This window comes from Peromyscus maniculatus, chromosome 18, assembly GCF_049852395.1.
Source record: "Peromyscus maniculatus bairdii isolate BWxNUB_F1_BW_parent chromosome 18, HU_Pman_BW_mat_3.1, whole genome shotgun sequence".
In the NCBI taxonomy this organism is placed as follows: Eukaryota; Metazoa; Chordata; class Mammalia; order Rodentia; family Cricetidae; genus Peromyscus; species Peromyscus maniculatus.
The window spans coordinates 19,249,125-19,272,437 of NC_134869.1; the positions used below are offsets into that span (position 1 = coordinate 19,249,125).

Sequence of the window (23,313 nt, forward strand, 5' to 3'; positions counted from 1 at the left end):
ATTAGAAAACGTACAAGTTAAAAGATACACATCTCAGCACAAAGTGTATCTTGATAAGTGCTGCCAACTACATTCTGAACTGATTTACATGGTTATCAAGGGAAGTTTCAAAAATGAGAAACAAAGAAGTATCTACATAGAGCTCACTAAATACTAAACACATTTGGACTGACTTCTTAAAAATTCTCTGGAAACTGCTGCACAGATGTTTTTGAAACAAGGTTACGCTATGTATGTAATCCAGGCTGGCCTTCAACTGTGATCCTCCTGCATCAGCCTCCTGAGTGCCGCGACGAAAGGTGTGTGCATGGCTTTTATAACTGGCCTTAAGTTATTTTCCCACATTATTTGTTTTCTTTAATGCGTTTCTATGGCCACAGCCAGGCAGTGGTGGCGCACGTCTTTTAGACTACGACTCGGGAGGCAGAGGCAGAGGCAGGCAGATCTCTGAGTTCAAGGACAGCTGGGTCTATGGAGTTCCAGGACAGCTAGGGTTATATGGCAGAAAAACTGTTTCAAAAGGGGGAAACACACACACACACACACACACACACACACACACACACACACACACACACACACGTCCCCCCTTGCCCATCTCCAGTGTAAGTCACTACTGATACCACAGGGCTGAACTGTAATTTGCTTTCAGCATACGTTCGGTGGATCTGCTTATGTCCTCAGATCAGTTGGTAAGGGTGTAAGTGCTGGGATAAAGGATACAACTTTGTCAGGACTTGCATTCACTAGTCAAGCTTATGCTGTCGTCAACTGTATGTGAGGTCTCCCTGAATCTTTATTGATAACGATTACTATTAACTTCTAATATCCTTTGTAAAATGTCTTTTCTTTCTTTTTTTTATTTTATTTTATGTGCATTGGTGTTTGACCTGCATGTATGTCTATGTGAGCTGCCATGTGAGTGCTTGGAATGGAACCCAGGTCCTCTAGAAGAGCAGTCAGTGCTCTTAACCACGGAGCCATCTCTGAAGCCCTGACTTAGTATTTCTGTTTGTATTTCTTTCAATAGTATGACTGAAGTTCTACTGCACGGAATGGTTTTGTACTTCTGTTCTGTGAATCACCAGTCCATTCATCTTTCCTCGCTTCCGTAGGCTCCACTTTTTTGAATCACCAGTCCATTCATCTTTCCTCGCTTCCGTAGGCTCCACTTTTTTGTTTGCTTGACTGTATTTGCAGAGCTGGAGATGGAACCAAGGCCCTTATGCATGCCTCAAGATCCTTAGGCAAGCAACCCACCCCTAAGCTAAACTCTTACCCTTGTAAGTTCAGTTACCTTGTACTCTTTATACAGAAAGAAGCCAAATTGTCATTATAGTGTTACGGGTGAGCCTGCCATACATCGAATCCCAAAGTAACACTGCTTTGTCAAAGTCCCTTCTAAGCACCGGTATCTCTGGGACATCGTTCCTCATAAGGATGTTTCAGGGACTCGTGTAGAGCCTCTCTGTTGTCTAAAGCTACTCAGTGCTAGAGTACTCGTTTTACTTTATTGTACGTAAGGTATATAGTATTTGAAATTTCATTTTTATATTGTCAATCATATTCTCTCATGAGGCTGTCTCTAGTGAAAAAATTATTTCTTAAGAAAAATTGGGGGAATTTTATAAAGGGAGACACACACACACACACACACACACACACACACACACACACACACACAAACACACACACAAACACACACACTGCTTTGTTTGTTGAAATAAACTCATGCGGGCTTCCCATCAAGGAATTCACACATCTCTAAACAGACTCTGTGGCATTCTTAAATTAAGAGCAGCAACACCAGAATACAAAGAGTCCTTCATTCGATTTGTATCATCTCTCAGCTCCTACAGGCAGCGTCCTAACATCTAAGCACCGGAAATGAGCATCTAGGAACACAGAAGGGAAACAGGACATGCGCACTCCTCAGTCCTTCCTTCCAAATGGGTTACCTTCAAGGCTGGCAGGCTGAAGCCATCTGTCAAGTTATGAGCTTCCTCTTCGGATATCTGTTCTTCACTGAGGCCAAGGCCCAGCTCCTTAAAAGGTACCACACAGATGTAGTTGGTCACATTGTCACTCTCAGCGTTCAGGGGGTAGGTTAAATTAGGTTAAGGCAATCAATAACACCTCTTCATTAACACACTTAAGGTAGCCAAAAACATCCAAAACTATATTGACTAATTTTATTCTGAACTTAGACTGAAGATTTACATCAGTTGTTTTAAAGAAGTCAGTTGTAAGAGTTAACATATTGAGATAACACTTGGGTATCTTATAGGGTACTTGGAATAAAGTTTTTTGTTAAAATAGTTAAAAGTAGGCAGGTGGCACTCTAGTTACTGCCCAGCATTCTGCTCCCTTCTGTATATTTCATAAACTTCTTGTATTCTGAAATAAAAACAAGTAATTAGAGTTCAGCTCTTCAAAACTGCTCAACTGCTGTTGTTTTTGACACTGTCCTCTAAAGCTGTATTTTGTCCTGTGTTGTGTACTGGCTCAGACTCTCTTTGTACCACAGGGAAGACTTCTCTTTGCCCTTCCAATCCATCAGCTGTCGGCCGCTGAACGTGTTAGCACTAGCCTGCTCTAGCTCGTTTGATACACACTGTCCCATTTTGTTATCGTGCTCATGGATGTATCAGCATCAATCACATTATTTTCCATTTACTTGCTTTTCTATAGTATTATACCCATACATTAAAAAAAAAACAACCCTTTTTCTTGCATTTATTTATGTTAAATTTATTCCCATGGCATACTTTTTTTTTTTTTTTTTTTTTGGTCTCTCTAGCTTTTCCTGGGATATCTTTTTCTTCTGTGGACCTCCTCTTCTGGCTTTGCACAATTGGTTCCTTTTCAATGAGAATCCCCTCAGTGTGGCAGCAGAGCTCAGCCCGAGTGACTCTACGATGAACTGAACATCGGCAGCCCGACCTGGGTGCTCTGTTGGTCTCGATACGGTCAAAGACTAGACAATCTGTATCGCACCCTCGAATTCAGCACTACTTTTTGCATGTTTAAGCACAGGAAGCAAAAAGTCCAACATTCTTTTCAGGTCAATGACCCTGTGTCCTGCCACACTGTTTGACCAGGGCACACCTACTGACTCCACCAGTACACCACCGGAATGGCACACAGGGATTCCCCGAAGGGACATCTTTCATATACTAGGTGGCTTTTCAGATACGTATACCCTTGATGGCCTGGGCAGTTTGATGGATGTTCTTAAAGTGAACACCACGGTCTGTACCTTTGATCTGTGTAGTCTCGACGGGGGTTCTGGGTCAAAAGAAGAGTGAACCATTTTCACAGGTCCCTTACAGGAAGCCCCATACAACTAAACATTTTTTTTTTTTTTTAATCACATTTGGGGTAGAGGAATGATACGGAAGTCAGAAGACAACTTGCAGGAGTTGGTGATCTCCTTCTTCCATGTCCCACGCATCAAACTCAGGGAAACCGAGGCAACTGCTTCCTCTTCCTGTCACCTAGTCACACAGTTTACCTGTTCTGAGGCACTGACAGTCCTCAGTTTCCCTATCTGCATCCTTCAAGATATTGTGTGGACAGCATACAGCACAAAAGCAAATCTATACATGAAGTTGTGAGTGTCTGGATGTCTATAATGACAACTAGTATAAACACACGCACTGAAAACATAAACATTTATTTGTGCATGTATATGTGTAGACTACTTATGCACAAATGGAAACAACGCTCTGGGCACTGTGCTACTCCCCTCCCCCACTTACACATAACTTGGAGATCTTTTTACAGTGGTTTGCTAAGATCCTTATTTCTTGAGATAGGACCTCACTGGGTAGCCCAGGCTGACTACAAACTGTATCCTCCTGCCTCTGCCTCTTGAACACATGCACAGCTGGGATTACAGGCATGGACCACAATCACAATGCCTAGCCTCACTGCTGTTTAAGACAGGTGCATATTTGCCATTCTTTCAATGAAACTAGGTACTCTTTTTTTTCCCCTCCCAAATGAAATATTTTAAATCACATTTTCAATCTCTTCAAATTTTTAAATTCTTTTTGGGTCAGTTTGGGGATTTACATTCTGATAAGCAGTGAAGGGCCATTTCCCCTTGTAGTTCCTAAATTGCAATCGGGGAGTTGCACAAACTACACTCTTAAAAGTCTGGCTAACACCCCTGTTACATTACGTTCTCATGATTGATCCTGTACATTTTTATTGCTTATTCTGGTCAGCTAGACTGGGTTTTACTTGTCTTTCTGTTCTTTGGTTGGCAGATTCTTTTTCATTTTAACTCCTGAGGGTTCTTGTCTAGAGAACACAACCAGTCCTCTGCCCATCTCTACAGCTCATTTTGTTCTCTACACTCCAACATACTGCTCACTAGTCATGACGACCTTCCTTCTGTACTTCAATTCCCTACTACCACAGAATCTTTATACTTTCTGGTCCATCTGAATGGACATTCTCTTTGACCTTTCTCAAATCTTAGTTTCAGGGCCAGCTCCTCAGAGAGGTGCTTTACCACCCAGTCAATGTAGTACGTCACTAATTGTTCTCTTATCTTATATCCCTGGACTTTCTCTTTTATATTAATTATATCTGCAAATCTTAACTGCTCATTTTTTATTATCTCATCCATTAGAAAGCAAGCTTCATTGAATAGTCATTTACCTTGTTCACTGAAAGGTCCTCAGTATTGAGAAAACTTCACTGGTGCAGGTAATTTCCCTCATTTTCCCTATTCTAAGTCTATGTTCCATGAGGTAGACTGTACCTATGCACATAACAATGTATAGCTAGTGACCAGCACATTGTGTAGCACTGTGTTTATGCTCATGAAACACTCACTGAAGGACTGGCTACTTGGAGTTCACAAGCCACTCTCAAATCTCTGTTCTTCCCACATACTTTTTGTTTGTTTGGTTTGATTTTTGGTTTTTTCAAGACAGGGTTTCTCTGTGTAGACCTGGCTGTCTTGGAACTCATTCTGTAGATCAGGTTGACCTTGAACTTAGAGATTCACCTGCCTCCACCTCTGCTGGGATTAAAGGCCTACGCCACCACGCCTGGCTCTTTCCATATCCTTTTGCTTCTTGCTCTCTGGAATACAGCCTCATATTCTTACCATCAACTTCTATTCATTCTTTGAGAGCCGATTCATGTGAAAGTTTCTTTAATCCCATAAGTCAAGTTCACTGTCCTAGGATATGGGAAGACACCCTGAGCATTTATATTGTATTGTGAATGCTGGTTTATCTACTGATCACACTCAAAAGTCCTCAGAAGTGGTAGTTCATGGTTTTACTCTGTCTCTTTAATACCTGGAAGTATTTGACACATAGCTGGCAGACATTTTAAGCAGTGGGAGAAGTAGATGGGCAAGTTCTTGATGAGAGTTAAATTGTTTTCTATTCATTTCCAAAAAGGCAGGACAGAGTAGCTCTATATAGTACATATTTACATATTATATTACGTGTTTTAAATTATAAGTAACTTAACTTCTGTTTTTGGTTTGCATAAAGTAGAGATGGGAAAATATACCCAGGAAGATTTGTGTAAAGCAAGGAGTGATAGGACAGAAGGCATATGGAGGCACAAAACATTATCTTCACCAGTACCCAGCAGACTGAGGGTAAAGAGTAGCTTTTAGCCTTCTATTTACTCATAATTTAACAAACTTATGAATCTTAGTTTATTAATTATGGAAGTACTGCCATTTTAAAGATGACAGTAAAACAGAGAGAAGTTAAAAACACTAGCTTAGATTAGTCCCCTATGCAGTAGGGAATGAGAGAGCCACAGTCTGAACTCAGGCCATCCAGCTCTAGAGTCTGTTGCCAGGTTATCACCAGGTCATGACGCAAATTTGTCACATGCACTCATTTTCTTAAAATGTCTCCGCTAACGCAGCCAACTCTTTGACCTCTTGCTTTGGACCAGCGAAGAGAAAGACTTGGAGAATTTCCCCCTTGTTGTAATGATCCATCTAAGAATCTCTTCCTGTCTGTCACTGTCATGCCCCTGCAGTACACTTTCAGTTTTGAAATAGCAGTGAAGAGAGACATTAGATCTGAAACAGGCAATCTCAATTTACAGTTCACATCTCAGGATGCGACTGTACCACCTAATGCGGGGCTTTGGAAACACTGTTAGCCTCACACAGAGACAGAAAAGGATATTTTTTCAGCATGTACAGGGTGGCTAGCCTTGCAGCTTGAAAGTTGGCTCTGACAGTTCTGTAGACGGCTTTCCGCAGGCCGATGAGATGCTGGCTGGGATGCTGTCCAGCTTTATTAAATGAGCAAGCAGCACTGACCCTGTCAAGCAAACTTGAAAAGTAAAATGTGATACAACTGTACAGGTGTCCTAAAGTTTGTGTTTCCTAAATCCATAATTCTATTAAACCAAGAAAAAAATTTCTTTCTTAAAATTATGATAAGTATTTGAAATTAACTATCGCCTCCTTTTTCTTGATAACACATAAAGCCACCAAAATACACAAAAAAGACTGAAAATCTAAAATCTCACAGAATATTTCGTCAAATATAGAGAACATGAGTTTTAATTGAGACAGAACAGAGATGAGGAATATTTCAACAAGAATTTATGGCTTTCTACATAAAGATATTCTACTGATAAAATACACTATGGTAGAAGTACTGTACAGGTTTCAAAAGCAGTATCTACAGGTTGTATGAAGGGCTTAATTATCAACCCTTTCTCATGCTTAGTATGCATTTGCATTATGTTCACTAATCACGTCTTTGGGCACATGTACAGGGCAATGAACTACTACATAGAAACACATCTGTACATCCATAGAAGTAGGGCGGAGTCAATACCCACCTGCTGCCACTGGCACTTACCTACTCACAATGAAGTAGGAGGGCAGAGTTACCAGGACCAGTGGCCAACAGGGGAACACAAGCAGAGAGGCAAAGTGAGGGTTACTATGTGGCAGCCAGCCGCGCTCAAGCTCTCACATCTCATGGCTTTCCTTAGGCCCACGGAAAGCATTTGCAGGAACGACATGGAATGTGTTGCTTCATGACCGAGAGTAGGCACGGTTAGGTGCCGCAGTTTCTCCTATTAGTAACCTCCTCCCACAGCAAGACAACGTGTCGGCACTTGTAAACCTTCCTCATAAAAGCACACATCTATAAACAGGCATTGGACCGCAGTGTTTACAATGTAAAGTCCATGGACAACATGGACGGGCTTTACCTTAAGTAAGGGGACACAGGAAAAGCAAGGTTAGGTTATTTGCCAGAAGGAAACAGTGAGGCAGAAACAAGCCATTCCCAATGTCAGCGTGAAGCATGAGGGCTTGTGCTTTGCTGACTCCATTTTGCAAACTAAAATATTTCTAAGACCTCGAGGCAAGGTCTATTGTCCCTTGGGACTTTTCAGCCCAGTGTCCAGCTAGACAGAAACTATGAAATGACGTCTTCCAACACTTCTCCTTACCCACCTGCCACCTGGATGGTACAAAAGCGTCACCAGGGGGTGAATCATGCTCAATGGCCCACTTTACCTTTGCATGTCAATTCCATGGAGATGGGTAAAAGTCAGAAAACTGACAAGTCACAGCACCTTCTACACATGTCTAAGCACTGGTTGGGCGCATGGCCACTCCTCCCTCAGGCCTCTCCATACAACGCTGTGTATGTCAACAACCAAAAGGAGATATTCCTTATGTGTGCCTTTTTTAATTTCTAAAATCTGGCAAACAACTCAAAACTTGCTATCTACTGGTAAGAATTGGACCTAACCTAATGGAAGGATAAAATCAACACACGCAGGACTGTCATGCTTTGCACTGAGCAGCAGAGGGCATAAGACTCTTCCATGTCATCTATACTCTCAGGATTGTTCAAAGAGCAGAGAGTGAAAAGCACGTGACTACAGATTCCTCCAGGTCTCTGTCCCATGACTTTCTAGATAGAGCTTTAAGGATGAAGGACTGATCCAGAGCAGAGCAAAGAGAATGATGCAGAGACTACAAGAGGCATTTCCCTGATGCCTGATGTTTACATCTTCCAACCTCAACTAATTAAAAGCAGTTATTGTTCGCTGCATACTTATTTTTCCCAACTATAAACGGCAATGGAAAAATGTCACATAGTGGGCAGGGGACAAGAGAGGTGATGAGATGTCAATATGATTGAATACATTACATACGTGTATGAAAATGTCACAGTGAAACTCACTGTATAATATGTGCTAATTGAAACTTTAAAAATTATATACTATAGTCTAGCGGCCATCTGTGGACATTTAGTAGGCAGCCTAGTATACTGGAAATGGGCTTCTGAAGTCAGATGAGATGGATCTGAATAACTGCTCTGTGAATACCTTTAGTTGTATGTAAAAATGATTAGCACAGCACATGGAACATAGCTGGTCCCTGAGGGGAATGTCTTTCTGTATGTTGTGAATATGTGTTGCTCTGATTGGTTGATAAATAAAGCTGTTTGGCCAATGGTGAGGCATAAAGTTAGGCAGGACTTTCCAACTAGAGAGAGAGGAGAAAGACAGAGCAGAGGAGACATTGCCAGGCACTGCCATGAGAAGTAAGATGTAAAAATGCTGGTAAGCCATAAGCCACATGGCAAAGTATAGATCTATAGAAATGGGTTAATTTAAGCTATAAGAACTATATAGCAAGAAACCTGCTATGGCCATAGTTTAAGAATATTATGTGTGTGGTTATTTGGGTCTTAGTGGCTGTGGGACTGAGCAGGACACAGGAAAACTTTTGACTACAGATCCTCAATAAGTGCAATGCCCCGCCCTGTGTGTGTGGTATTGTGGTGTATGCACATATCTATGTAGATACAGATGCCAGTGCACTCAGGAGGCCAGGTGTCCTGCTTCTTCATGAACCACTTTATTCTCTTGAGACAGGTTCTACCATTGAGTCTAGAGCTAGGCTGGCAGCCAGTAAGCCTCAGCAATGCTTCTGTCCCGACTCCCCTATAGGTCTGGGGTTACAGCTACATCCCATAGCCATGCCTGGTTCCTAACACAGGTGCTGGGGATGGGAAATCAAGTCCTCATGCTTGCACAGATGTTCTTACCTGCTGAGCCATCACCCTAGTCCTGCAGTCTCCTTTTAGTGAGTATCCAGCATATCCTGGAGCGTAAACGTTGACAGCTAGACTGCTAACCATTTCGTTTCCCACAGGAGTGTGCAACATCATCATTAGCATGATATTCTAAAAGTGCTAGTGCTCCAGCAGCTGCTAATGGTGACCCAGGGGGTGTTATTGATATGTGTCTAGATTTTAAAGTGAAATCACACCAGCTACATCTACCATCTAAACTGGGCAATGAGGTCTTCCGACAGGGAATAAAGGAAGCAAACATTTATTGAGTAACCACTGCACATGCATTCAGTGTTACACACTGTCACTGTCTCATCCAGTCACACGGTAATAAGCCAGAGCGACTATGATTGTCAAAACATTTTTCACAAAACATGAATCCAAGTAGATAAGCAAAGCCCCACTATACACCCATCTAGCATGTAATGACTTTATCCCTTTATTAATAATAGGCTACGTGGACTTCCCCTGCCACAACTATAACACAGAAATAAAAACGTGATATTCTCCTTCAAGTAAATAGCAGAACAGAATCATTTAAAAATTAAAGTGAGAAATGAACTCACAGAGTAAATCCCCTGGAAATGACTTCAGTTTCTTGGATAAGACGCAGAGATTTTCTCACAAGGTTGGTGAAGGCTCGGCTATTTGCTGCCATATCTTCCAAACGGACCCTATATTTTTTCAGAGTCATTTGCAGCTTGGCTGTCCTCCATAATTTCAAAGCTCGCATGATCAAGTAAAGAAATAGAATTATTCCCCATACCATCCAGGAAGACACAATCCACCAAGTGGGAAGCATAATGAGCAAGCTGATGAAGGCAAGGAGCATGGAGACATCCCTGTGAACATAGAACCCAAGGAAAAGAGCCATCAGACAGGGGAGAGGGGTCAGCCACTGGAGTCGGTAAAAACAAGGGCCGTTTTCAGTTCATTACAACAAAACTCTAGCTTCTTTAGGAGGCAATACTTTAAGAATGCGACATACAACAGGGTGATGTGGAATAGTTTTAAACATCCAGCATATTAGATAATGTTGCCTAGGTAATAAAATCTGAGCTGGTGAATTTAGGTAAAGGACATTGGTAAGAAGTGTCTTTTACAACTGTTTTAGGAAGTATGGTATTTAATATGTAAGTTATATTAAAACCTCAATTTTATATACTATATTTAAAAGGAAAAACAGTATCTTAGAGATAGTTTGAGTTTGTTTTGCTCAAAGCCATTTGCACAAAAACATGGTTTACACAGAAGCTATTCCATGCTTTACTTGCAGGCAGGATGGTGCATGCCTACGATCCAAGCACTTATATGCTACAAAATAAACCCTTGCCTCAAAAGATCAAAGTCAAAACAACAATAATAAAACACAGTTGGTAACTGAATGGTCATCTAATTTAATAATCATCACTAACTTGAACAAACATTTTTTGCCAAAGATAACAAAGTAGAAAAACTGTGCACTTCCATACTACATTAATGGCATTAAAAGTATGCATAAAATTTTTATTTGGGTCAATTAAGCAATGACAACTTTGGTGAGATGTGTACACATAAGACAGAATACAGGCAAATGTATCTGAGAACCTGTGAACACAGCTTCGGCCATACTTGGGAGTTACAGTCATACTGAGAATGTCATGTGAGAACACTTTTTATGTGCTGCATGGGCTATCTATCACTTCCACCTTACTCTTTGAAACGGTCTTTCAGTGAAGCTCATCACTTTGACTACACCATCTGGCCACCAAGGCCTCTGGGTCTGCTTCTGTCCACCTGCGTGTGGCCACCACACCAGGCTTTTAGACCTTAGGTGGGCGTCAGGGATCTGAATTCAGGCACTGATGCTGCTGTGGCAAGCACTTTATCACTGAGCCATCTCCCGGACTGGAGAAGGATTCTTAATCATTGTTAGCCCTAACTTCTTCCAGAATTCATTACTTTTCGTAAAATCATAAATTAAAATCACATCATTTACCTTTACATGTTAACAGCTGTAGTGGTTTGGATGGGAGTGGCCCCCCACAGGCTTGTATGTTTGAATGCGTAGTCACTGGGGAGTGGAGCTGTCTGAGGATTAGGAGGTGTGGCCTTGCTGGAGGAGGTGTGCCCCTGGAGGTGGCCTTCGAGGTCTCTCTGCCTGCTGCCCATGGATGAGGATGCACAGCTCTCAACTGCCCCTCCAGAGCCACATCTGTCTGCTTCCTGCCATGACGACAGGGACTAACCTTCTAAAACTGGAAGCCAGCCCCCAGGGAAATACTTTCTTTTATGTTGCCTTGGTCCTGGTATCTCCTCACGGAAACGGAACAGTAATTAAGGCAACAGCAAACTCTAAAAGCATTTACAAAATCTCCTAATTGCTCAGCCGGTCCCCTTTGTGGAAATCTCTGTGTGCCCATGTGTGTGTACATGCATGTGCATGTGTGTATGCGTGGGAGGCCAGAGGTCAACTGTGTCATTTCTTGGATGCCACCCACCTTGTTTTTTATTGTTGGTGTCACTGTTTGTTTTTGTGAGACAGAGTCTCTCTGTGTAGCCCTGGCTATCCCGCTACTTTGCTATGTAGACCAGGCTGGCCTCAAACTCAGAGATCCACCTGCATCTCCCTCCCGAGTGCTTGGATTACAGGTGTGCACCATCACAACCGGCCCACTTTGTTTTCTTTTTTTAATCTCTCCAAATAGGTCGGGCTGGTTAGCCCGTGAGCCCCAGGAAGCTGCCTGTCTCTGCCTCCCCAGCACTGGCATTACAAGCACATGCCACCACGCCGGGCTTTTTAAAAAAATGTGGTGGGTTCTGGGATTGCACTCGGGTCCTTTTGCTCCCATGGCAAACATTTAGCAGATGCGCTGTCTCCGGCCCTACAAATGCTTAACATCCATGGTTCAATTCGTTTATATACGTACTTATAATATGCACATAAATATCTATTTTTGTGGGTCTTTTAGAGACAAGGTCTTCACTGTGTTGTCCAGGCTGGCCTTGAACTCTCGGGCTCAAGCAAGTGTCTCAGTAGCTTAGACTAGAAGCACACTTGTGGGACTCTAGGTACACACCACGGTGCCAGGCAAATTCCTCTATTTTTAAAGAGAAAAATGTTTATCTTCTCATGATGGTATTTCAGTAACTGCTGGCTGGGAAACACACTTAGCTACCCATTACAGTGTGACAGGAAAGAGATTTGGAACACAGGACGGTTAACACTGTGTAACGTGAACCATTTGGGCAGTGACTTTGTACATTCCTTGTTTCATTCTTCCCTTCTCTGTCGTAGATGACAAACAAACAGGAGAAGGGCATTGACGATTCCCACACATATGGACACACAGAAAATCTTTTAGTATTTATCTTTTCCTTAAAAAAAAAAAAAAAAAAAAAAACTATTTTAAGACACATTATGACCCAGGACTTTTGCATTAGACCCAAATATTTTCAGTAGCTGAAAGGTTTCAGGATTGTTTTTGTGTGACTGTTTTCTTTTCTTTTGAGACAAGGTCTTTGCTATATTGCCCAGGCTGGACCCTCACTCCTGGGAACCTGTGATCCTCCTGCCTCAACTCCTCAAGTAAGCTTTGGAGTAGTTCAAACCATTAGCTATGTTATCAGTTGTGATCTCTTCTCAGCCACCATAGGCGTAAGCGATGCTTTATCTCCTCGTCTCAACCCTTAGTGTCTCTGGGCACAGCTATGACGCTGTCCGGCTAGGGCTGGCAGGCACACTGCACTGCTGTACATTTATCCCTGATAGCTGCGTTGCGAAGCACACAACTAATTTCGCTGAGTTGGAAACACATGGTAATTTTTCTAGCACTTTGGTTTTATTTTGTTTTGAATCTCTGGCATATCGCTACATCTGTTGCAATTCTAAATATATGGAATGTTCCTAAGGCCTTTCCAATAGAGAGCATTATGGCGGATTTCTTCTGCCAATAGTCTACATGTAAGCAGTCAAAAGAGAAACGTTTCCGGACAGTACCAAACATTCGGGGTTGCCAGGGAGCGGAGCGCTGGAAGGTGTCCATCTTCCTGTTGAGGGTGCCCTGCGGACAGGATGCTGGGATCAAGTAGCTCAATTAGCTCCACATCCTCTTGGAGCAGGACTTCCTGTTGAAGGATGGTGTGTAGTGAGTCCAGTCGGAATCCAGTATCCTTGCCATCAAAATACAGGAAGAGATGTATTAATACATCTGTAATACTGCACTGAATACTAGGTTTAATATAATTAATTTAGTTCACAGCTACAGGCATTTCTTTTCAAAGTAGAATCCTAGAAGGAAAAACAATTCAATCTCTCCTTAGTGTGACAGGCTTTATTTTCACTGTAAATACAAAACAATAAAGATTGAGGGGGACATTATTAAGCTACCAGATGTGAAAAATAAATCTTTAATAGTGCGATGTAAAGTAATCACAGATTCATAAACCTAGTCATTTACACCCTCTTAGTTAAATTACTGGCATGCAATTTGAACAATATAATACACACAGAAAAGATAACACAAGAGATGCTGACAGTGGACACTGTAACACAGAGCCCTTGTGGTGGTTTGAAGGAGAATGGCCCTCATAAATTCAGGTTTGAACACTTGCTCCCCAGTTGCTAGAATGGTCTGGGAAAGATTAAGAGGTGTAACGCTGTTGGAGGTATGTCACCGGGGATGGTGGACTTGGAGGTTTCAAAAGACTTGGGCCATTTTCACGTGCTTTCCGCCTCCTGCTTGAGGATCAAGAGATGAGCCCTACCAAGGATTCTAGCCCTCTAACACCATAAGCTGAATTAAATGCTTCCTTTTAAAAGTTGCCTTGGTCATGGTTTTGTGACTGCAGTAGAAAAGTAGCTAATAGAGCCAGTATCTAAGAACTTCATCAGAGGGACCAAGGCCTTCTGAAAGTGGACACTGAAGACAAAAAAACAAGACTCTACAGTCTCTTGTAGATGGAAGTTTCTGTCCCACTTGGTCCCGTGGCTGTGAATTCAGTCCTAAATAAACACACAGAGACTTCTATTAATGATAAACTGTTCGGCCTATTGCTCAGGCTTGTAACTAACGAGCTCTTGTACTTAAATTAACCCATAGTTCTTGTCTGTGTTTAGCCACATGGCTTGGGGCCTCATCTTACTTCCTCTGCACCTGGCTGGTGACTTGGTCTCTGTCTTTACTTTTCCCAGTCTTAGTCGAGTCTGGTCACCCTGCCTACACTTCCTGCCTGCTTACTGGCCAATCAGCGTTGTATTAAACCAACAGGAGGGACAAATCTTTACAGTGTACAAGAGCGTTCTCCCTCGGCAGTCTCTTCTTTGAGAAGTGCTGAGGGTCATGCCTCAGGCATGCCAGGCCAGTGCTCCGTCACCCAGTCACACCCGAGTCTGTAAGGCTCTACACTTAAGGCCTTGGGAACACTGGAAGCAAATGGTTACCATAAAACTGTGCACTGGGGACAGAAGGTGCTAGAACAGTGCCCTGAAGCACAGAAGCCCCGAAGTCAGAGAAAATAAAAGAGGGAAGAAAAACTGAGCCCGGCTTACAGCGTGAACAGAACTGACTGGAGCAGCAGGAAGGTGCAACAGAGAGGAGTCTTTCTGTCTGTGAGAGAGAGCGGAGTTTGCTATCAACTGTGAGCACACGGCGGAGGGGGAGAGACGAGGGAGCTGGGTTTGAACAGGAAGTCAGTTCTCACAGTAGCCTGTGATGTACACTCACAGAGGCTGAGTAACTTCCCACAACCTTTATTTCAAAGCTTAAGTCTTTGGTAGCTATTTTTGTTTATTTATTTAAATTTTAAATGAAATTTATTAATTTTGTATTGAGAGTATGTGTGTGGGGTACACAAGGAGACCAAAGGACAACTCATAGGAGGCCACTGCTTCCCTCCACTGTGTGGATCCCAGGATCCACCTCAGACTGTCAAGCTTCCCATCAAGTGCCTTGACCCCAGGGGCCATCTTCCTGCCCCTGGTCTGTCTAAGTAATACCCAGGAACATAAGCTTGGGCAGGGCATGGTGATTTATGCTTGCAATCCCAGCACTTGGAAGCCTGGAACAGGAGACAGCCACAGTTCTGAGATGAGGCTGGGCTATTTAGTGAGCCCTGGGCTATCCTGGGCTACAGAGTAAGACTGTCAAGCAAAAACGAAACAAAAGCAGAAGCAAAGTAAAACAAAACAACATAAAATTATATTAATGGGGCTCTGTGTGAGTTTTGATACATACACATTGTGGGATGCTTACACCAGGCTAAACACATCTGTCTTCTCAAACGTTTATCATCTCCATATGGTGAAAGTTTCCGAAATCCCTTCTTACAGTTTTTGAAATATACAGTATATTAATGATATTTCTAGACAGCCTACTGTGACTATAACTTAGGCAAGTTGTTAACTTCTCAGTGAGGATTCTTCCTCATCTGCAAAGGGGTTAAACAGGACCTACTTCAGAGGATTAAATAGGTTGACATCCATAAGGCATGAAGAGTTTCTATAGAAAGTATTATGTGTGCTACCACATGTGAAATAATTAAGAGCCAGCCCTCCTGAAAACGTGTTATGTTTATGCACCATAACATAGCACATAAGCATAGGTAATTGTGATCAGGTTGGTAAAGGGGAGGATCCAGAAGAGCGAGAGCTGCTTACTGAAAACACTGCCACAGACTGAGAGGAAACAGGAAGGAATTCCATCACAGAGGAGCGGCACAAATACCACCCTAAGGATGAAGAAGACTGGGAGCAGGGGAAGTAAGGGTTAAACTGTGTGGACCCTTCAGTGCTGAAGTGATGCTAAGTTGATGTGATGGCTAACAGCACTTTCGGTTTTCGACAAAGTATCACTACTCAAGCTGGAGAAGCGGCGTGTTTTACTGGAGAGAGTACAGGTTTTGCATTCAGATCTGGGTTCAAGTTCTCCCTCAATTCCTTGCTGAACATTCTTGGACGATTCACGTAAAATGTTATTAGGCAAAGCTGTCTAAACCTTGGCTTTCTCTCACTGGTACAACAGATCAAATCTTATACTGCGGTTTAGAGTACTCAATCAAAATGGGAAAGCACTTTGTAAATGACTGCTTTACAAAAGTTCATTTAAAAAGAACGGTAATTCTTAGGGTCACAGGCCAGCAGAGAATCCTAACGCCTGTTCATCTGCAAGCTGGTCACATCTCTGAGCACCAAGAGAACTTAGCATGTGGAACGTTCTAGGCATGCTGCATTGATGGTACACTGGTCGGTGGTAAAGCTCACTACTCACCTCATCAGAGGTTGGGCTAAGCAACAGATACATTGCAGTAGAGAGAGAAAGAGGCAGGGGGGGAGGGAGGGAGGGAGGAGGGAGGGGAGGGAGGGGGAGGGAGAGGGAGGGAGGGGGGAGGGAGGGGGGAGGGAGGGGGGAGGGAGGGGGGGAAGGAGGGAGGGAGTTTTACAGGAAGCAGAAAAGCCATCAGTACTGACTCTGGGAAGTGTGAGTTTCAGTCCCTCAGGACTGGACTGGCCGTGCCAATCGTTACGTTTATTTCCTTCCTGAGATGGCAGTGAATTAGCAGTCTAACAAACAGGGCATCAGTAACCCCGGAACATGGCCACCTTTTCTAAGAAATATGAACAATGCCCGCAAGCCCGTTTAAAGGCCCCCGGTTACTGTAGCAGAATTTCTAAAAAGATCAATGGCATCAAGGTCATAGCAGAGCAGGTTCGGGTTCCTCGGTTCTCTCACGATGGTCCATTGTACAGGACCCTGGAGGGGTAAGAAAACAAAGGAAAGGAACGGACACTCACCAACTTGTGGAGTAAGGCATCCTTCCTACTGCACTGAGAAGAAAAAGTCCAGCTCTTGATGGTGTCTGCCAGTCTGAACAGGATGCCTGGCTAGAGATGATGAACGGCATGCGAAGGATTAGTAATTAAATACACTCAAAAGGCAGAAAAACTCAACAACTGACCTCTAAGTAACTGGAATTTTTATCAGAAAGAGAGAAAAAAACTGTTCAGGTTATTCACGCCTGCCAGCGCGTCACGGTCTCCTCACTTACGCCCACTCTAGTCACACAACAGAAGGACCTACGAACTGTACTTGGAATTACACTCCCCGGCCCTTCAACTAGAGTTTACTACAGTGGATTGAAAGGAGGCGTGTAAATCTGATTTTTTAAGGAAGAGTCAGAAGTCACCATAATGTAGCCCATTTATCTCAGGAATACTAAAGGCTATCTGTATCAACTTGATGATTATATTTATTTCAGAATGAAATTACAGTAGGGTCCAAATTCTCAGTATGAATATCATTTTGTTATAAAATACTAAAGCAGAGAGATATTTTGACCCTTTTATAAAAACTGTCAGGTACCAAAAGTTTTATAAACGAATCAATTAGATATGTAATTTACCTTAACAGCTCCATTCCCTGAGCATGCCAGTAAATGGAGTTTATAATCATTTAGTAGGGCTGGAGAGATGGCTCAGCCGTTCAAGGCAAGGCTCTCAACCAAAAATGCAATCACTTAGTGAGTTCTATGTCCCAGGTACTTCAAACAGCCACGGGTACAAAGACAAATTAAAGAACTTCACAGAGAAGTAACGAGAGAACAAATGGATCCCGGCAATGCAAGTCCTCATCCAAATGAAAACTCACCGTGCACTCTTAGAAAAGTCATCAGCAACTCAAGCAGCATTTTCAAGGCCCAGCATTCTGACTGCATCATCCAAAGTTACACTAGTTTGATATCTGCACGCTTAAGAATGATGGTAATTACAGGAAACAAAGACTTGAAATACTTTCTTAGAGTCATTCTTCTCCGAATGAATATTCATTTGGGACTAGGACAGACTTCCTAAACTTTATTTATTTCTTTTTCTTTCTTAAAAATATTTTATTTATTTATTTATTTATTTATTTATTTATTTATTTTACATCCCAGCCACAGTTTCCCCTCTCTCCTGTCCTCCCAGTCTCTCCCCTCCACCCTCCTCTGTCCCCACCCCCCAATCTACTCCTCCTCCATTTCTGTTCAGGAAAGGGCAGGGCTCCCATGGGTGTCAACAAAACATGGCGTATCAAGTTGCCATAAGACTAAGCACCTCCCCATGTATTAAGGCTGGGCAAGGTGACCCAGTATGGGGAGTAGGGTTCCGAAAGCCAGGAAGAGAGTCAGAGACAGCCCCTGTTCCCACTGTTGGGAGTCCCACAAGAGGACCAAGCTACACAACTGTCACATATATGCAGAGTGACTCGGTCAGTCCCTTGAAGGCTCCCTGGCTGTCGGTTCAGTCTCTGTGAAGCCCCATGAGCCCAGGTGAGTCGATTTTATAAATTTTCTTGTAGTGTCCTAAACTTTCTGACTGGCCTTAATCACATGCTTGCCATTTTGTGTATTTTTATAAGAAGAGGGTTCTCAGCATTGACAATCATAGAATCAAAACATCAACAAATTCTGAAAAAGGGTGAATATGTTTTGCATCCTACAGTATCAAATATTCAGCAAAGACTGACTTCTTCATGTAAAAATAAACAAGCACATCAATCAGTTGTATACAAATTGTCTTTTTTTTTTTCTTTTTGAGACAGGGTCTTTCTGTTTTATAACCCTGGCTGTCCTGGAACTCCCTATGTAGACGAGGCTGGCCTCAGAAACCCAACTGCCTCTGCCTCCCAAGTGCTGGTTTAAAGGCATGTACCCCCATGCCCAGCAGCTTTTGACTTTAATACATGGTCAAACCATAATGCATACAAATAATTATTTTAAAATAAATTTTGCTATGATTTATTATCAGAAAACATTTGATTTATATACCTGTTTAATATACCTAGATACTCAGGGTTACATAAAAATTTCTTGGGCAAAAGGGGTCATGAGTGGAAGAAGTTTAAGGAGCTCTGAGCTAGGGCAATTAAGACTCAAGAAGAGATTTAAAGAAACTTAAAAGATGCACTGACTCCATAAATATGTTCATTTACTTCCATGATGAATAGACGGTTTCTTTATGCAAGAACAGAGTGTTGTTCTTGATAAAGTTAACACAAGACGTTAATGTTGGGTCCAACTTTCCCTCTCTTTTGAAAACGTAATACTCAATCTACACAACCTGTAAGAGGAGTTCTGGAGAGCTGGCTGGAAGTTGGGGTAGATATCTGCTGATCTCACACAGGTCTAATGCATTGAGTCAAGGCAGACGTGATGCGGCGTTCAGGGTCACTGAAGCAGGTACTTCCTTCCATTTAAGCCAGGATCTTATGGTCAGCCACTTGGGGTGGGTCTCCTGCATTTCTGGAGATTTTGTAATAATCTGCTGGGTTGAGGGAGTGTGGCCTGGGACCGGGGCTTATACACCAGCAGCAACATCTTTTTTTTTTTTTTTTGGTTTTTCGAGACAGGGTTTCTCTGTGTAGCTTTGCGCCTTTTCTGGAACTCACTTGGTAGACAAAGCTGGCCTCGAACTCACAGAGATCCGCCTGCCTCTGCCTCCCGAGTGCTGGGATTAAAGGCGTGCGCCACCATCGCCCGGCCAGCAGCAACATCTTGATGGACTATGACACCTAACTGTTCAGTTTTTACATGTAAGTTTACAAAAACCAAAAAACCCGGTGGGGCTGTGTGTGTGTGTGTGTGTGTGTGTGTGTGTGTGTGTGTGTGTATGTGTAAAACTCTGGTGCAATTAATGTCTCCTTGGTATAGAGAAGCACCATGTTTAAACCACAGCATCAAAACAAAAACAACCCCAAGGAACAAGGAAATTGGCTGGCAAGATGGCTCATCCAGGAAGGTCTCTTGCCACCAAGCTGGACCGCCTGAGTTCGGTCGCCAGAGCCCACAGTGGAAGGAGAGAACTGACCCTTCCAAGTTGCCAGTGTAGAAAAAAATAATTAAAGAAACAAAAACAAAAACAACAACAACAACAACAACAAAAAAAAAAAAAACAGCCAGGCAGTGGTGGCACACGCCTTTAATCCCAGCACTCGGGAGGCAGAGCCAGGCGGATCTCTGTGAGTTCGAGGCCAGCCTGGTCTCCAAAGCGAGTTCCAGGAAAGGTGCAAAGCTACACAGTGAAACCCTATCTTGAAAAAAGCAAAAAACACCACCAAAAAAAAAAAAACAAAAACCAACCAAACAAACAAACAAACAAACAAAAACCCAATCTAATGAACTAACACTATCACTGGCAATGTTCTAAGGTTTTAGTACATTTCTGTGGTCCTCATCAGATAATTTCAATATTTAAAGTAAGATATGTTAATCCTCAAATCATTTTTGTTTGCTCAGCTCATATAAATCACTCACAAAAATCCCAGGGGAGCGGTAAGGACTGAAGTTTATCTTTGACAGTTGTATCCCATCAGTGAACTAAGTCTTACTAGTGTGAGTAGGAACTGAACCAAGGCCTTGTACATGCTAAGCAATCACTGTAACCACTGAGCTGCATCTCTGGCCCTCAAGGATAGTTCACGTAACCAACGAGGCACAGAGCAAAAGAGTAAGCCATAGAAATTGAGCACACTTTCTTACTTTTGGTAGGACTCTGGTGGGAGGTTTCTGAGGTCCCTCTGTTGGCAAGCATTTTTCTGTTTTTGGTGGCAAAGAAGAACATATTTCAAAATCTGTGTGTCCCAAATCCTGTAAGTACTGGTACAGTGGAGAATTCTGAAAGAAACGAAATGAAGCAAATTTCAAGATCACTCATGTTTCAAAAGTTTTAGGATCAAATTCAGAGTCACACCTGAATATCAGCTCATGTCACACTTCTTATGGTTTCTCTTATGAAAACTGAAATGTAAAATGCAACAAATCAACCAACATGCAACAAAAAGACCCAAAAAGGAAAAGCTCTAAACAGACACACATTTTTTTGAGTGAACACTAGCAAGAAAAAATGAACTCAAAATTATAAATAGATTTAAGCAATTTTTAAATCCAAATTTTTGTTGTCTTTAAGTAGAACATTCCAAAACAGGCAGTGCTGGTTATTGATAACTAAGAGGGCCTAGAGGGAAACAGTTATTATTTAAAGCCAGGAATTAAATATAGCCATTATAATTCTACGTGTAATGTTATACACAACACTCTTATTACTTTATTTAGTACTAATATGCACATTTCATACCGTGCTTGACACTACAACGGACTCAAGTGACCTTAGGAAAGCTATCCCTCACACGTTAGAGAATGAAGCTCGGAGAGAGGCTGGTTTAAAATAAGCATGAGATCACAGTGGTAAGAACACAAACAACCTGCCATGGGAGTGATATCACACCCTCCATTCCCAGAACGAGGGAGGAGGAAAGGCAATCTACTTGTTAAGACCCTGTCTCACAACAGACAAATAAAAAAATCAAATCAACTCCGGAAGCAAAATTTAGGTTCATCAAATTCTAACTCTGACTGTCCCTAGCTAAGTCGTCTGTGGCAATTTACAAACCATGGATGCTCCGCTGTCTCACCTAAGACAAGATGCTTCCTTTTAATGCAGAGAGGTCTCAACATGGTGATACACGCCTTTACTCTCATTGCTTGGGAAGCAGAGGCACGTGGCGTTTTAAGCTAGCCTGGTCTACACAGTGAGACTTTGTCTCAAAAACCAAACCAAACCAAACCAGGGAAGACTTGGAGCAGTCCCTGACATGAACCTTTTTGTAAGTTATATGCAAAGGGTGTAGGTTAAGGAACAGACCCCTGGCCTGGCCCCAAGGGTTGTTATCAGTTTCCTCTAAGACTGAAACATCCTACCCTGCAGGGAAGCCCTTTAAGCAGGGAGGTAAACAGCTCAAAATACCTTCAGGAAGTTCTGAAACGGACCAAATTCACAAGGCCTCTCCCTGCCAGAGAGAGCAATAAAAGCGGCTACTCCTCAAAAGACTTCCAGATGAGCAAAGCTGTCAAGAACACCCTGGGACCAGACTGTGGGAGAAGCTGATGCCCCCCAAGATGTCTGGGAGAGGTTTAGACCACCTGAGGCACTGGGGAGCACAGCTCCAGCCTGCTGAGCTGCCTGCAGGCTGTGCAGTGTGCCCCAGGTTCCCGGGTTTGGGAGCTGTCACCCCTGCTGGGGTGGGCTTTGGTGGTGCAGCAGTCTGTGAGTCATTTCTGCTCCTGTAAGTAACTCCTCACCCCTGCTCCTGTAAGTAACTCCTCACACCTACTCCTGTAAGTGACCCCTCACCCCTACTCCTGTATGTGACTCCTCACCCCTACTCCTGTAAGTGACTCCTCACCCCTACTCCTGTAAACAACCCCTCACCCCTGCTCCTGTAAGTGACCCCTCACCCCTACTCCTGTAAGTGACCCCTCACCCCTACTCCTGTAAGTGACCCCTGACCCCTACTCCTGTAAGTGACCCCATAAAACTCACTGGGTCACCAACTTGGACTTGGGTGGTGTCTGTACTTTGGTCTGTTGTGGGCTCCCCATCTGGGCTGAGACATGCTTAGCATCTCCCCAGGAAAAGTCTTGTCACACCCCAATTCCATTAAGCAGAAACACCCTATTAGATGAAAATGTATTGAGAAACTTACCATGGATCAGTAGCAAAAGTTAATTTTAACCTTCCAACTTTTCTAAAGTAAAAATTGGGCAACATGTTTAAAAACAAAAAACAAAACAAAAGGGATGGCTCAGTGGTTAAGAGTACTTACTGCTCTTGCAGAGGACCTGAGTTTGATTTCCAGAACCCATACAACCATGTGTAGCCCAGTGTGAAGGAGCCAACAATCACATACATGAATACATGCAAAACATTCATATATATAAAGTAAAATAAAGAAATGACCAAACAAACTTGGAGGGGGTAGAGAGATGCTCAGCAGTTCAGAGCACTTGCGTTCTTGCAGAGGACCCAGCACCCACCATGGCAGCTTACAACTGTCCATAACTAACTCCAGGTCTTGGAGATCAGATCCCTCCTCTGACCTCCACAGGCACCAGGCATGCACTTGGTAAACAGACATCCATATAAAACACCCATACATACAAAATAAACAAATCTTTTTTTAAAGCCTTGATTCCATTCAGTGAAATACCCAAATCTTAAAATACAAACAAGAACACCAAAATCTCTTAGAAAATCTGTGTTAGAAACGGTCATAAAATAGAGCGGCCAAACTAAGGCAAGAAAGAAACTGACTCTCCAAAAATATCTAGTTTATTTAGAAATAGCAAAGGACTGCAATCAGGGGTGCTCATGTGCCATGACAGACACACTCAGAGGGCTGAAATCTGGGGTGCT

The 23,313-nt window shown here is 42.7% G+C and overlaps 1 protein-coding gene across 4 annotated transcripts in view; it reads right to left on the minus strand.

Annotated features, from left to right (window-relative positions):
• Vezt (vezatin, adherens junctions transmembrane protein) overlaps positions 1 to 23,313 on the minus strand; it is a 66,015-nt gene that overhangs the window by 18,459 nt on the left and 24,243 nt on the right. For 2 of the 4 annotated variants that reach the window (XM_016006926.3, XM_042263193.2), the window contains exons 2-7: positions 20,601 to 20,735; positions 16,879 to 16,968; positions 13,087 to 13,259; positions 9,674 to 9,949; positions 6,180 to 6,329; positions 1,959 to 2,106 (exon numbers count right to left, since the gene is read on the minus strand). In XM_016006926.3, the coding sequence (XP_015862412.1) occupies positions 1,959 to 2,106; positions 6,180 to 6,329; positions 9,674 to 9,949; positions 13,087 to 13,259; positions 16,879 to 16,968; positions 20,601 to 20,735 (972 nt within the window). The remainder of the gene's footprint in view (positions 1 to 1,958; positions 2,107 to 6,179; positions 6,330 to 9,673; positions 9,950 to 13,086; positions 13,260 to 16,878; positions 16,969 to 20,600; positions 20,736 to 23,313) is intronic. The other 2 variants (XM_006988453.4, XM_016006927.3) reach the window with 1 other exon arrangement.